The following is a 16,475-nucleotide window of genomic DNA, read 5'->3' on the forward strand; positions in this document are numbered from 1 at the left end:
ATAATTTACATGAAAAATATTTAATAAGTTATAAAATAACAAAACATCACCTAAAGAAGACAAAAACATGTCTAAATTATGAAGTTACAAGTCATGTTTAGAACAGTAAACATCTGCATTCTAAAACTTATTTCATAGGAAAATGCCAACATACCTTGTTTTCAATTACTGCTTCTGTGCAAGCTTGGAGCATGCTTAAGTGGTGAGCAAACACCAGAAATTTAAGTGAGTCATTCTGCAGCATCATCTTAATATAATCCTTTACTGCACCTGCCTAAATATTAAAAGTTAAACTTTATTAATGTCATAAAAATTTTTATTAAAAAATCATGTCACTTTTAATAAGGCAAGAAAAATGCCTCCAAAATCAGTTGTCTCTTTGAATATCAGTAGGCCTATAAAATTTGATCCCTTTTCTTGTCTAGCAGCCTGAAGAAGTACAAACCTGTACATAAGGGACAAGCAGAAAAAAGAGGGATAAGGAGGCTGAGCAAACCAAAACAAGATTTAGAAGAAAGAAACATAAGTCAAAAAAAGAAGGGTCAGCTGGAGATATAGCTCAGCAGCACAAGTGCCTGCCTGGCAAGCCCAAGGTCCTGAGTTTGACTCCTAGTACGAAATAAACAAACAAACAAACAAGAAAGGAAGGGTCAACAAGCAGTGTATGATCAAGACGGGGTTAGTAGTTTTGTTTAGAAGATGATTTTTTAAAATATATAGAAGACCAGCCAGACTAGACGAAAAAAATGAAAAGAAAAAAATCAGATGAGTAGCATGTTTTATTTGTTAAGGAAAGAGTCCAAAATATTAAGTCTGATTGAAGATTAAGGTTTAGGGAAAGTTGGTTAGTTCATTTTTAACTTATGAAGCACAGGTAAGCTTACAAACAAGCAGTTAAAAAGTAGATAGACTAGGAGAAACAGAAAATAAGGGTATATAGTTTATCTCTGCGATGAAGAAAGTTCTAGAAGAGCCTGGAATGACAGGATCAAAAATACAAGAGGGAGGTCTGAGAAAAGGGTGAGATATGGAGACATGTAAGGGATACAGCAAACACAATCAAGCAGGTTCAGACTGAACAGGCTCTTCCAGTTAACTTGCGGCCAAGTTATCTACTGAAGGTGAGGAATCACAATGAGATGAGTTAAACTGGGATTAAATTTAAAGTGCAGAGCACGAATTAAACTTAAAACATGAATATAGTATTGCTTAACTGCAAGAACTAGTTCTTTAAACATTCTGGGTAAAGACGGCAAGTTGAACACATTTAATCTCCATTCCCGCTCAATGCTATGCTTAAATAATAGCAAACTGTACAGGGACAAAAAACTGCAGAAAGGTCAATAGCAACAAGGGTTTGGAAGCTAAGTAGATGCTGTTTAGTAAGTGATTAACCAGTCTGTCAGATGGTCAGTAAGATAGGCAATATGGAAAGTAGAGAGGCATCTAGTTTATATTCCAATCAACTAAAAGGCCCAGGAATTGGCACCTCTGGAACAGAGGTGGAAATGTGATGAGAACAGAGGACTTGCTGAAAGAATGTGGAAGTAGTGGATGATGTGTAACACTGCTCTATATCCTCTTTCTATGGATTCTGTATCATTGATGCCTACCCTAACTGTTCTGGCCAAAAACTAGAGATTTATTCTTTAGCAGAAGGAGAACAATTTACTTGGATAAATCGAATCCCATATTGATTACGAGTGCTACTGTTTGGATGTGTTCTTCTAAAAGCATAGCTTGAAATTCAATGTAAGTGCTGGGAGAATGGGAGGTGCTTAGATTATGAGGTGTCTACCCTCAGAAATGGATTAATGCCAGTTATTAAAGGGCTTGAAGATGCAAATTCAATCTCTTGCTCTTTCGAGTTATCTTTCTTCTTTTTTTCCATGGTTTAATGCATCACAAAAGCCCTCATCAGATGCTGGGGCACCTTGATATTAGACTTTCCAGTATCCAGATCTGTAAGCCACATAAACTTTTACTGCTTATAAATTATCAAGTCTCAGGTATTGTTATAACATCACAAAACGGAGACTAAGAAGCAGATACATTTTGCAAAAATCAGAGATTAAATAAAGGTTACAGAATATATGCCAAGGCAATAGGGATAGCTCAGTGATGGAGCACTTGCAAGCATGAAACATCCTGGGTTTGATATCCATCACTGCCACAAAAAAAAGGTGTATATACAGTATTACCACTACTCTTCTTTCTTAGCATTCTTTACATCCTTATGTTCCAAAACAAATAGACTTATGCCCTGTAAGCAGGAGAGAATCAAAGTCATATCATGCTATTTTGGGGAATCTAACCAGCTAAAGAGAAATATACCCCTAAAGACACAGATATAAAAATATGCAAATCTAATCACTTTTCTTTTTTCCAAATCACTTTTTATTGAGCCTAGTGTATAAGCCACATCTATGCAGAGGATTTCCCAGTCAGTCTACAGTTGCTTTTGGCAAATATAAGAAAACATTCAAGGATCACCAAACATTTGTAGGAGCAACCTATATGAACATATCAACTATGCAGAGAAAAGAAAATTAGAGGAGACTACTTACAAAACAAAAAAAGGATGCTATAAAAAGGGGCAGCCAGTGAAAAGCTGTACTCTCAGAAATCGAGAATAAAGTAGTAGAAATTTAAAATGTGCTGGTCATTAAGCTAACAAAATATCCAAAAAAGTAGATAAAAAATAAATAAAATATAAAATATAAAAATTAGACAACTAGGGAGGGGAGCTAAGGAGGTGATAGAGGGAAGGAAGGAAGAAAAAGGAAAAAAATGAGAAAAGGAAAAAATGGAAACAAAGCTTTATAAATACAGAGGGAAAGAAGGGTGGAAGGGAGGGTAACGGAATGGGAGAAAGAACCAAATTATATCAGGTACAGGTACAAATTCCCTATGATGAATGTTATCATTATATACACCTAAAACGTAACAAGAAACTTAAATTGAAAAGATCAGAGGGCCAACCTAGAAGAGGAATACATAAACAGTAACAGTTCAAGAAAACAACCCAGAAAAAACAGAAGCAAAAAATAAAGAAAAAATACATTTCACTGGACTTAATATCTATAGTGGAAAATGGAGAAAAATCTTCTGAACAGCTTTCACAATGAATGAAAACAGACTCATAGGAAAGCTCATTATAAGATTTCAGCACACTGGGGACAAAGAAATGATTCCATAAGCGTCCAAGGAGAAAAAGAAACACTTCATAGAATCAAAATGAAATGAAAAATTTGAATTGCATTGGATTTCTCAACAAGATCAGGCATTTCTTAGAGAAAACAGTTTCTAAGGTTTTGATATCCAAAATAAATAATAACAAATGCTAGTGAAGATGCAGAAGAAAAGGAAACCTTCTGCTCTGTTGCTGGGAATATAAACTAGTACAATTACTGTGGAAATCAGCAAGGAGAGTCCTCAAAAAACTAAAAATAGAAACTCCACTTGACCCAGTTATTCTCTTTCTAGGAAGAAGGAAAAAAAGAGTAAGGGGCAGGGGAAGGAAGAGAAGCAGGAGAAGCAGGAGGGGGAGCAGCAGCAGCACATTCTCAAGTAGCTGCTGCTTCTGAACACTTACTAACTTAAAAGAAAATGCGCTGTGGAAGAAAGAAAACATGATCAGGGTTACTAAGGTACAGTTAGAAATAAAACATTCTGGTATGCTACTATTGCACAGTAAGGTGACTACAGGTAATGAAAAGAATATACAAGCCGGACATGGTGGTGCACGCCTGTAATCCCAGCACTCGGGAGGCTGAGGCAGGAGGATTGTTGCAAGTTCGAGGCCAGCCTGGGCTACAAAGTGAGTTCAAGACCAGCCTGAACTGCATAGTGAGACCCAGTCTCAAAAAGATTTAAAAATATATATATACATACATATATATGCTATAAGAAAGGATTTTAAGTGTTTTTATCTGAAAGAAATGACAAGAATTTGTGAAGCTGGATATGTGTATCCTGAATTAAGGATTACACAATATACTGACATATAATATAGTAAAAAAATAATCCATAATATGTCACAGTTTGCTTGTGAATATTTTATACATAGTACTATTAATATACAAATAAATGTGGGTCAAGCCAAAATTAGTATGTTTCTATAAAATTAGTAAAACTGTGTAAGTTTGATGGAAGGGTGGAACAGAGGAAAGGTATGCATGCAAAGATAGGGAACAGAGGGAAAGAGCTAAAATTTTATCTTACATACTGAGGAATCAAATGATGACAGCTAAGATTACAAAGTAAGCAGTAATGCAAACCAAGAAGCCTTCTAAGCACTGTTAAAGGATTTGGAAAAAATACTAAAAATAGAGCCTGTCAAAAGCATAAAAAGCGGCTGCTACTGGGGACTAAGGGTGGGAGACTGTTGTTTTTTAGAATGGCTGTTTCTGGTGGTTAAACTATACTATGCGGTTTTGGTAATAATTTTTTTAAATGACAGCATTTCAAAATTGAAAAACACCAATTTAAAATTCATGTTTATGACTGTAAAGTCATAAGATTAATTCTCCAAGCTGCATTTTGCATGTCTAAATTTTCTACAGAACAGAAGTTCGTCATACAATGAGACTGGAAGCTGTTAAGAACTTTAGCCTTGGATCTCTGCCTCATAAAGTAGAAATGGAAGCCCTCTCAAACAAGAGCTATAAATTCCAGGTATGTTGCCATGGCAACTGAACCACTTTAAGAAAGTGCATGTTTGCCTAAAGAGCTATATTTACTGTAATAAGCCTTTCAAAAAGCACATGTCAAGTAAGAATATTTTTAAGGTACACTCATTACTTTCTAGTCTGGTTTACAGACTATTTGAGCACTGTCCCCCTGGTATCAGATGCACTCTTCCTCCTCTTTCCAAGTGAGCTCTTTCTTTCTGCCAGAGTCCTCTCCAGTGGTATCATCATTTCCCAATCACGGCCAGAGTTGCTGATGCCAAAGCCCAGGCTCCCTGCTCCTCATTCCTTCCAGTCACTGGTTCAGAAAGGCGTACACTGTAGTGACAATCACATGGTAACACTGTATTGTATAACTGGCTACGCAGTCTCTTGGTACTCACTGAGCAACTTAAGCGTCATTTGTAATATACTGTGATTCCTAGGAGAAAATGTCTGGAGTACAAAAGTATCTATAGGTCAAATGAACTTTTAGGATTTTCTTAATTTCTTCAGTTAGAGATGGCATAGGTTTGCATTTTAAAATGTACTGTACGTGCATTTTTTTTTTTTAAGACAGGGTTTCACTATGTACTTCAGGCTGGCCTTGAATGCCAGGCCATCCTCCTCCAGAGTGCTAGGATTATAGGCATGCGCCACCACGCCGTCTACATGCATCTTTAATTATCATGACTCTATTTTAATAAATAAATGTCACTGCATTGTCAGGTTTTAAGTGATCTGAATAGGAATTTGTTTGCAAATTATCTTAAGTGCTTAGTGTATGGAACAGCAGGTGTTGAGAATGATCAGCATCTTTGTTATGCTTGTTTATTTATTTATTTATTTATTTTGGTACCTGGAATCAAACTCAGGACCTTGCACTTGTCAGGCAGGCGCTTATGCTACTGAGCTATATCCCTGGCCCACTGTTTAGGTTTTGTGGTTGTTGCTCTGATAATATCGCTAATAGGAAGTGCAAAGCAAAGAAAGTGCAAAGCAAAGAAGAAAGGTTGTAACCACTCTTCATATCTGATCAAATTCCTCTTTCCTGACTTTTCTTTTTTGATACTGGGAATTGAACCCAGGATCTTGCACTTGCTAGGCAGGTGCTTGTGCCATTGAGCTACATCCCCAGCCCTCTTTCCTCACTTTTGATGTGTACGTCCTGTGCCTGCCTTTAGCAAGAATCTTTGTTAGGTCAGTTCTGCAAGTATCCCCCTACCCTCAGCATGCCCTTTCTATAATTTTCCATTTAGCAACTTCTTTAACCTACTCGTTTGCTATATAAATCCCTGCTTGCCCTTGTTGTATTTGAAATTGAACTCAATTTTTCTCTCCTATTACAACAGAAGCAACCCTTAGTGCAAACTCCTGCATGAAGTTTTTTCTTACTAAGTGTCAGAATAATTTTTCCTTTAACAGCAATAACTTTCAACTAAGAGAAGCTGGGCACAAAAAAATCTTCCCCTAAAGGTTTGAAGTCCTCAGACCCAGGAATAGATGGCAGTTTTGTTCAGATACCGGTGGCCACCAACTTTAAGGGAATCTCTTTAAGACCTTAACCAGAGCTGACCTGTGAATGGTCTATGCTAGACTCTCCATTTCCCCTGCAAGTGATTCTGAGACTCCTGGGAAGACTTCTGGGGTCTTCAAAACACATACTGACAACTTGACGCCTAGGGACACTATTCCTTTCTTCGGACTATATGGCTGGCACTTGAAATCTGATCTCTTGGAACTACAGCAATCATTTTAGAGCCACAATGGGAGGAAGCAGTGAGCTGAGGCAGCCAGAGAAGAAAGCCAGAAGAATCTGGGCTGTGTGTCTTTTTATTTGGAAAAAAAAAAAAAAAAAAGAAAGCTTTATTGAGCTATAATTCACTTACCATAAAATTCACCCTTTAGAGTGAACAATTCAATGACTTTCAGTATATTCAGAGTTCTTCTAACCATTACCACAATTAATTTCATTTATTTATTTACTTACTTATTTTGAGACAAGGTCTTGCTATGTAGTGCAGACTGGCCTTGAACTCACTTATGTAGCCCAGACTGGCCTCAAATTTGTGGCAATCCTCCTGCCTCAGTCTCCCAAGCTCTGGGATTACAGGCACGTACCACCATGCCCAGTTTAATTTTACCTTTTATTACTGGAAAAAGAAATCCTCTTAGCTGTTATCCACCCTCTCAGTTAAGATCAGTTCATAGTTAATTTATCTTTTATCCTTTAAAATTATTTTAAAGAAGAAAGGAATACTAAGTAAAGAATAGGGATTGCTTACTCAATTCTGCCCCCTGAGCTAGGCCTCTGAAGTCCACTATCCCATATCCTTTGCTCGTAGTTCTTAAATTGTAAACTATTATAGTAACTGAAAAACTGTTTTCAATTCTGGTAAAAAATAACAAAACAAAAAGCAAAAATATAAAATCTGGAAGTAAATAGTTTCAAATCTGTTAGAAGACAGACTTTAGGGGAGGAGTAGTTCTATAATATAATGAAAGAGCTTTGGACATTTTTTGAGCCCCATACTAAAATTTCCCCATACAAAATAACAGTTTCATGTAGCTGGGCGTGGTGCCACGTGCCTATAATCCCAGCACTCAGGAGGCTGATGCAGGAGGATCGTTGTGAGTTGGAGGCCAGCCTGGGCTACAAAGTGAGTTTAAGGCCAGCCTGAACTGCACAGTGAGACCCTGTCTCAATAAAAAAAGAAAGAAAATAATAATTTCAGTTCAAAAGAGGGTTCAGCTATACTATCAGAGGTGTTATTTTCCTATCTCAAAGTGAGGTAGTGGGATAGGAGATTAGGGCGTGGCAAAACTGGCTGTGGTAGTGGACAAGACCTGTTAATTGCAAGATCCCTGACACATGGGGAGAACAGTTTTCAAAGTCCTGCAGGTGGACTTCTCCCCAGAACTGGAGCAATTTCCAGTAGGATGGCCTAGAACTGACATCAGCCTGAGGCTGAGATCTAAGCACTGCCTCTCTGGACCCCTACATGATGCCAAGAAGAGCTCGCTATTGTAACTTTCCTTGATAGCCCACGCCATTTCCTGGATGCAGTGTGAACTATTATTTTTGCTTTTATCCTCTTTTTTCTCTTTACTTGGCCCAAGCTTGCTCTGCAGAGCCAGTTTCTCCCTCACTCTTTACTTTTACTTTCTCAAAGAACAGTCCTCACTGTTTTTGGCTTGTTTTGTTCAATTTTTTGCTCAAATCAAGGAGAACCTGGACTCTTAACTCCAGAGGGAGAGGCAAGCAACCCAGAACCTGGTAGTTTAGTTGGTGAGACACTTTTAGAAGCAGGCTACCTGACACCAGTAGGATAGAAGAAATAAAGTTAGGTAGAAAGGAGACAAAGAAATAAAAATTTAAAAAATTGTACTTTAAAGAAAAACTGCAGCTTTAGAACACAAGCCAGGTTTATTTACTTTTTTCCTTTCTCCTAAAACGCAAAATCTGGGCCACTCCCTTTCAACTGCAAATGGATCTGCTTATTCCTTTTACTCACCAGTAGCTCTCTTTCTCCTTGAATGGACCAACCTTTTGGCATTCCCATAGGAATAGTTCGCTAAGGGTAGGCAGTCCTCTCCCACCCTCTAAAACTAAGACTGAGACTCAATCTATAGATTATTGAATTCCACAGATTTCCACCTCTCAAAACATATAAAAGATCTCCAGTTCCCACCAGACGTGGTGGTATACACCTGCAATCCCAAAGCTTGGAAAGCTGAGGCAGGAGGATCACTGTGAGTTCAAGGGGGCTACATAGTGAGCTTGAGGCCAACCTAGACTATGTAGGTAGACCCTGTTTCAAAAAACCAGAAACAAACCAAAACAAAACATCTTCAGTTACCAACTATAGTGTGTCCCACTTTTTGAGCACCTGCACTCTGCTCTTGAGTGTGTCCTATATTTTCTTATAATAAATACATTTTTCTCATGTCTGTTTTTACTGATGTGTCCTTAAAATTCTTTTTTCAGGATAGGAGTCTGCAAATCGGCATACTTCATTCATTTGTTCGTTCATTTATTTGTCTTATTGAGACAGGGCCTCCCTATGCAGTTCAGGTTGGCCTTGAGGTCACTTGGTAGCCCAGGCTGGTCTCGAACTTGCAATGATCCTCCTGCCTCAGCTTCCTGAGCGCTGGGATTACAGGTGTGCACCACCATGCCTGGTAGCTGCATACTTATTTTAAAATGAGTGAGTCACATTTCTTATTTCAGCCTATACCAAAAGCATGTTTACTTTCTTATGAATATATCTATAAATGAACATTTAATATTCCTAATAAATTTAATCTTATGATACTAAGTTCTACAAGCAACCTATTGAGAAGTACACAAGAAGTAAGCAACTTGGGAAGTTGTAACTTCAATTTAACATCTTCAGCAGTAACATTTTACAATTTTACATAGCCTAAACTTTTCAATAAAACTTCTAACGCAAGTTATAGAAACCAATCATTCAAATGAATTGAATCAAATCTTATCCTATTTATCTATGTATCTGCCTATATGGACAGATCAGTGAGAACATTCCCATGAATGACAGAACTCCATTGGATTTACAAATTTTGACAGAAGTAGAAGTACAACCTATAGTATATGGAATTAAAATTTTTTTCATGACAGTTGATTTCATAGAAGTTTGATCATTAAAGTCATTGATAAAAATATCCAATTCTCTTAAAACTAAATTTACTTTTTAAAAAATCTTGATTTCTTTCTAAATTCTGATATAGGGGAAAGAAATTCTCAACCTGCTAGATATCTGGTATGAGTTTGTGTTCTCTAAAATCTTAGAATGAATTTTAGGAATAACACAGGTTAAGAGCAGAATATATGTATTGGGGGAAGAAAGCTTGTGTCCAAGAGAGGGACAGAAGGGTGTTGCCAAGGAACCTGCCTTTTCTTTTCTTTTTTTTTTTTTTTGGTACCAGAAATCGAAGACCTCATGCTTGCCAGGCAGGAGCTGTGCCACTGAGCTACATATCCAGCATGGATCCTGCCTTTTCTAGGGGTTATATAGAGCAAAAGCACGGGGTGAGGTGGGTCCAAGGTGGGGAAAAATGGGAAGTCATAAGGTGGGCATGAGGTGGGACAAAACTATGGTCAACCAATAAGATTACGAGTACAACTGCTCAAGTAAAATTGATTAAGTTGGGATCAAATGGGGAAGTGAATCATGTATATGTACAGACTTTTAAGTCTTTTCCATGCCTATAAGTGAATGCTAAAAAATCACTAATAAGGAAAACAGGTATCACCTTAATTTATGATCATTAACAAGTATTAAATTTATTCAGCTATGTTTGTGGAATGTTAGGACTCCTGAGGCAGACTGTTTGGATTCAAATCTTGGCTACACCATTACACGTAATTTGAGTGATGCTGAGCAAGTCACTTAATCTCTGTGCTTTCGTTTCTCCAGCTATAAAAGGAGATTAAAGTACCTACACATTACAGGGCTGTGGTAACAGTTAAATGAGGCCATGTAAGAAATGTGCTTGGAATAGTGGTTGGCACATAGGAAATACTTCAAGCATGTTAGCTCTTATTACCAACATATTTCTCCAGTAAACTGCACAAACAATTTCAACCTTTTCCATTTTCTTCAAACGAAGACCAGTAACTTCTGGCTCTTAAGCTGCCTATTGCCTATAGAAAGCAGAATCATCATCTAAGAATACCTTACTTGTTGTGGGAAACTGAGTAGATAGAAATATTAGAAATGTTATAGGCAGTCAGACAGGGCTGGGCCCTGGAAGGAGCCAGTACTGAAGACAAGATACCTTGCCAGCTGGGGGAGAGACAGGCACTCCCGCTGTGGGCCGCACCTCAAGACTAAGGATAAAGCAAACGCAAGGAATGGACATCAGGGATTGATATTCTAAATAGGTATCAGTCACCTTGAAAAAGCCAGGAACAGTCACTAACTCAACCCCCTGCAGAGAGGCCCCTGTTCTGTATTCACGCCCACTTGCTATACTTCCCCAATTGATCCTGATTTAATCAATTTTCCCTGAACAATTATACTTGTAAACTTATTGGCTGACATAGTTTTGTCCGACCTCATGATTTCCCCATTTTTCCCCACCTTGGACCCGCCTCATCTCGTGTTTTGCTCTATGAAAGTCTCTAACAAAGACAGGTTCCTGACAACCCACTCTGGGACCCCTTCTGTCCCTCTCTCAGACAGAAGCTTTCTCTCCCTCAATAAAAATGTTCTGCTCGTGACCTCTGTTGTTCCTAAAATTCATTCTTCAATTTTAGAGCACACGAACTCCTCCCAGATATCTTTCAGGTTGGGAGTTTCTTTCCCTTATATCACTTTCATTCATCCTGGTTTCATTTTCTTTTGCACTGAGATACACTGCTTTTAAGGCAAATCCCTCCCCCTGTAATTCCAACCCTATCCATTCTGCCACCTTAAAAACCTTACACTACTCTTCCTTCTCAAGTGAATGCTTCCCTACTTTTAATAATCCCATTCCACAAGGCCATGCAGTTAGCATACTCCTTCCCTCCTCTAAATATTATTCTTTTGCCTATATTATTATGCTGACCTTCTCCTAATGAACAGAAGGAGGCTTGCCTTGGCTCACAGCCAGACTCCTCAACCACAGACCAGGCACAGGAAAAGCGGCTCTTCAGCCTCACATCACCCCAGGCCCAATGCAGCCAGGAATACTGCAGTGGCCTCATTATACTTTACTACATTTTATAAATAGGATTCCACCTGTGTTAAGCTGCGAAGGCAATTAGAGAGAAAACACACTTGGTGCATAATGGGAACATGTTTAAAAGTAATTTGCCTTCTGCAAAGTTTTTTAAGGCACTGAGGAATGCTACCATCCCCAAAGTAACAGGAAATCTTAAATTATGGGTCGGTTTTAATAATTTTCATAAAAAGCTGGCATTTCTCCTAAAATGGTTTTATCTAAAAATGAGATGCTGGAATGTGCTCAAAAATAACTGAGAATAGGCTAAACCAAACATACCACTTAGAAATCTGTTTTTCCTAGGAGTATATTATGCTAATCCTAAATCTGAAGAATCTGTTCATTTTCATCCACAGGACTCTCCACAAATAATACACAGTAATAAGAAAAAAGTAATTCTTCTAAGTATCTAACATTCTTCACTAATTGATTTTCTAACATTAACAATGATTATTTTAGGTTTATTTACTTTTCATCATTAGCTTATTATTCATCATTAGTATTTACTGCTTATTACTGTTATATTATTGTATGAGGAAATATTTGAAAAAGAAATCAACAATAACAACACTAAGGAGATAATAATAACACACTTAAACATAATTCTGTCATTCTAGGGGTTAAAAGTACCTCAAAAGGTAGACCAGCATAAACGTTTACAAGGCACAGGGATGACACGGGTCAGTGGTGGCGAACCTATGGCGCACATGTCACAGCAGACACACAAGGGCTCTGCTGGAACATGAGCCAAGTTGCCCCAGCGTCGTCCCAGCAGCTGAGCACTGGACTACAGCACACATGGGGCAGTGCTGGCACTTTAAAATAAATAACTGGAGGGGCTGGGGATTTAGCTCAGCAGCACAGCGCCTGCCTGGCAAGTGCAAGGTCGTGAGTTCGATTCCCGGTACCAAAGAAAAACCAAAAACAAAAATAAATAACTGGGTTTGGGGTTGCAGTTTGGGCATTTGGTCTCTGAAAGGTTTGCCATCACTGAATATACTAATACCATAATTTTATAGCTTAACACTGTATATATTGAAGTTTATCTTATCAGTATGATTGCTGGCATAAACGAATCTGAAGTACAGCTCCTATCTTTAGATCTACTAAGAAGATGCTGTAGGTTACCAGGAAAAGAAAGATTATAGCACAGAAAGAAGCCTTCTACGGTGAATACCTATAAAATTAGTATAGACGGGAGATCCATTTGTCTGCAAGTCTAAGGCATTAACTCTGCCTAGAACAAAGGAAGGTGGAAGATAACTACCAGAGGTCCTTTCTAGCCCCAATGCTGTCTAGCCACACTGAGTGATCAGTGTTAAAATGATCTACACATAAAAGAATACAGAGATAGTCACTTCTTCCACAGATTTGACAAAAGTAAGATTTTACACTTTACATAGGAATTTAATATATTTATCATGCTGTTAAAGGCTTGCTACATTAAATACCATAAATAACGAATAAATGATTTAGTATAGGGAACAATTAAGCATTATGTATGCCCTTAAAACAGCAATCTTACAAGTGAGCACCTGAATACTTATACAAATATATTGACTTGAAAAACTCATCTTCTATACTGTTTCTCCCTACTGTTAAAAGGATTTTCAAAACTTAAGACAAACTATCATTAGTTAGTTTTAAATTATCTTTAAATTTCACAACAGAATCATTCAAATGGTTCCATGAAAAGAAAAGTATTTCTAAAATGATACTGTTGAGTACAAAGAAACCTTCTACTATCTGTGTAAGCCTTGCTGGGTTTGACACAGATCACACTGAATGGGGGTCTGGGCACAAAATCTATCTTTTTTTTTTTTTCCCCACTTTCTCAGTGAATGGCGCAAATATCAACCCTGTTGACCTGGCAAAACCTCTAAATTCCACCCCCACTTCATACTCAGTCAATTATCAGTATCTACTGATGATGTCTTCTTGTTTTGTTGTTGAGACAGGATCTCACCATGTAGCAGAGGCTGGCCTCAAACTTTTGGCAATCCTTCTGCCTCAGCCTCCCAAGTGCTAGGATGACATGTGTGTGCTACCCCTCAGGTGAACTGTACCATCCTAATACTTCTTGAATTACTCCTTTCTTTCCAGTTAAATTGTGGTACATCCACTTGGTTGTCTTAGATCACCAATGTCATTAAACTGCATTAAAAGTGATGTTATCTCCAATGGATTCTCTTCCCATAGATTTGTTCTTTCCTATCCTTTTCCCACACAGCTATAGTTATTCTTCTAAAGCACAAATCTGATCATTTTAGTCCACTCCACTATATCTAATTGATAAGACCCCTTAGAATAAGTTACAAACTATGAACTCTGACCTTTATGTGCTCTCACTGATCTTACTGCTCTCACTGATCTCTGACCTAGCCTCAGAATTTCTCCCTAATACTATGCTGCAACTCTGGTGACCTCCTTTTGGTCCCCCAAATATGTCATTTCCAGCTAATCTCCATGAGCTTGCACAAACACTTTCATGTTAAGTTTTTTTTTGTTTTTTTTTTTGGTTTTTCTCCGGTACCGGGAACCGAACTCATGACCTTGCGCTTGCCAGGCAGGTGCTTTTGCCACTGAGCTAAATCCCCAGCCCCTTGCACAAACACTTTCATATGCCTGCATTATATTCCACCAACCTCACTCCCTTCCTAGATTGCTTCCTCTGTCTTCAGCTACCGGCCTACACCTTACTTGTTCAGTCCTTGGGGTGCTTTTCCTGTGTATATTTTCCACCATGCTTCCATAGCATTCTCCTTTTTGAAGTATAACATGTACTCTAGTTGAATATTTACTTCACTGCAATCTCATAAAAGGTTGCAAGTTCCTCTAGAGATAGACACTGCTATTTTTACCCTGCCTCTCTAGCACCTTGCCACATAATAGGAATTCAATAAATATCAACTGAGATAATCAGGAAATTAGTCAAAGAGAAAGAAGCCTCAACACTAGCGTGCACACGGTACAATACAGTAACCAGATTATAATATGTGGTATTTCAACTTCATTTACAAACTGTTTTGGGAGAACTCAGAAACACATGTTCTAACACAAATGGTATTAAATGCAGCCTATAACCAGTTAGCTCCTGCAAAGCCTATTTAATATATAGCATAGGTAAACTATATTATTTATAGGCATTAACTCTGCCTAGAACAGAGACTAACTATGGACTCTGCTGGATTGCAGTAAAACTGGACTCTTAACTGCTGGATTGCAGTAAAATTTGGGGAAAGTGTATGAAGATTTCCAGTTTGGTAATGCCAGGAACTAATTATTTCTGGCTGTAGCCTAGGAATAGAAACACACAGCTCCAATTTACACAGGAGGTTGAAGACAGAGAATACTAGGATGGAATGAAAAAAATGACTAAAACCTCCAGGCAACTATGTGGAAGAGATCAGCCTTGTACAGCCTTTTATGACCAATGTTCCATCTTTGTAACATCCACAGCAATAGAACATAATACAATTTTTTTATCTTCAATACAATTTCTATCTACTAGTTGGATGTGGTGGCACATCCCTGTAATCCCAGCACTTAGGAGGCTGAGGCAGGAGGATTACTGCAGGTTTGAGGTCAACCTGGGCTACAAGGGAGTTCATGACCAGTCTGAACTATAAAGGAAGAGCTTGTCTAAAACAAAAACCAAACAATTTTTATCTTCAATACAATTTTTATCTTATCATTTTTTACTTGTCTTTGAAAATTTCTAGGTATCATATAAATTTCATGCAAAAATTTAAACAACTGCAGTCCTCTGTATAACTGGTTAATTTTCTAGAACCTTCTCCAACTTGAAGACTCTCCATTCCTCATCTCCATTCCTCAAGGATACTTGGAATTAAATGGCAGCTTCCTACCTACCACAGACAAGAAATTATCTGTAAGGTTCTTTTCCTTTAAGGAAGCATTCTGCACTCAGTATTAAGTACAAAGAAGTTAAATAAGAAAGCAAGCAACCAAGCAAAGAAAAAAAAAAAAAAGATAGTTATTAACTCCAGGAGAAACAATAGCTGTCAACAAAAAGAAATGTAATTATAGCTCAAGGATGAAATGTTTTACATAATCATTACACTGTAAATAATGAATGCTGATCAAACCAAAACTTATGATTAAACTAAAAATCAGATATAGGAAAATAGAACACAGGGAACATATTGTAAATACCTTCTTCCAACTTGTCTTGCATTTTCATAAGTGTATTTTTTTTTTTTTTATCACCATAGAGGTTTTTGTTTGTTTTTTGTTTTTGGAGTACTTGGGAATGAATTTAAGGCTTTTACACTGAGCTACATCTCCAGGCCCCATTTTTATATTTTATTTTGAGAATAGATCTAAGTTGCCCAGGCGAGGCTCAAACTTGGGACCCTCCTGCCTCAGACTCCCAGAATACTCGGACTGCAGGTGTGCACCACCAGGCCTGACATACACCATACTTTTTTTTTTTTTTTTTAACATAATTTAAAAAATTTGAATCACATTTTTTTCCTTTAGAATTAATTTCTGTTTTTTGAGACAGGATCTCACTATGTAGTGCAGGCTGGCCTTGAACTCATGGCGATCCTCCTGCCTCAGCCTCATGAGTGCTGGGGTTACAGGCATGTGCACCATGTCTGGCAATTAATGCTTTTTTATTCTATGCTAAAATGGCTCTACCTACAGGATGGAGATATTTTTATGTATATAGGCTACTAAAAGTTTTAAAAGTTTAGGTTTTATATTTAAGTTCATGACCGATTTTAAGTTAAATTTTTATGTATGGTGGGAAATAAAGGTCAAGACTCTTTTTTATCCTTTCAATTGTTCTAGCACCATTTGTTGAAAAGACTATGATTTCCCCCACTGAATTATCTTGTCTTCTTTCTTGACAGAGCAATTACAAATTTCTGGACTGTTTTTTTTTTGTTCATTAATCTATATATCTATCTTTATGCCAATACAACAAAGTTTTGACTTTATAACTGTATATAAGCAATTACATTATGTAGTCTGAGAATTCCAATTTTGCTCAAAACTGTGGACTGCTTGGCTATTGTAAGTCCTCTGCACTGCTATGTACATTTTATA

At 37.6% G+C, this 16,475-nt stretch overlaps 1 protein-coding gene across 7 annotated transcripts in view; it reads right to left on the reverse strand.

Annotated features, from left to right (window-relative positions):
* The window catches only part of Zranb3 (zinc finger, RAN-binding domain containing 3), a 224,819-nt gene that overhangs the window by 53,081 nt on the left and 155,263 nt on the right, over positions 1–16,475 (reverse strand). For 6 of the 7 annotated variants that reach the window (XM_013517481.1, XM_005390762.2, XM_013517482.1 and 3 more), the window contains one exon: positions 155–274. In XM_013517481.1, the coding sequence (XP_013372935.1) occupies positions 155–274 (120 nt within the window). Of the gene's footprint in view, positions 1–154; positions 275–4,803; positions 5,126–16,475 lie in introns of those variants that run through there. The other variant, XM_013517485.1, reaches the window with a different exon arrangement.

Source organism: Chinchilla lanigera, unplaced genomic scaffold, assembly GCF_000276665.1.
Source record: "Chinchilla lanigera isolate Chin_1 unplaced genomic scaffold, ChiLan1.0 scaffold00039, whole genome shotgun sequence".
NCBI lineage: Eukaryota > Metazoa > Chordata > Mammalia > Rodentia > Chinchillidae > Chinchilla > Chinchilla lanigera.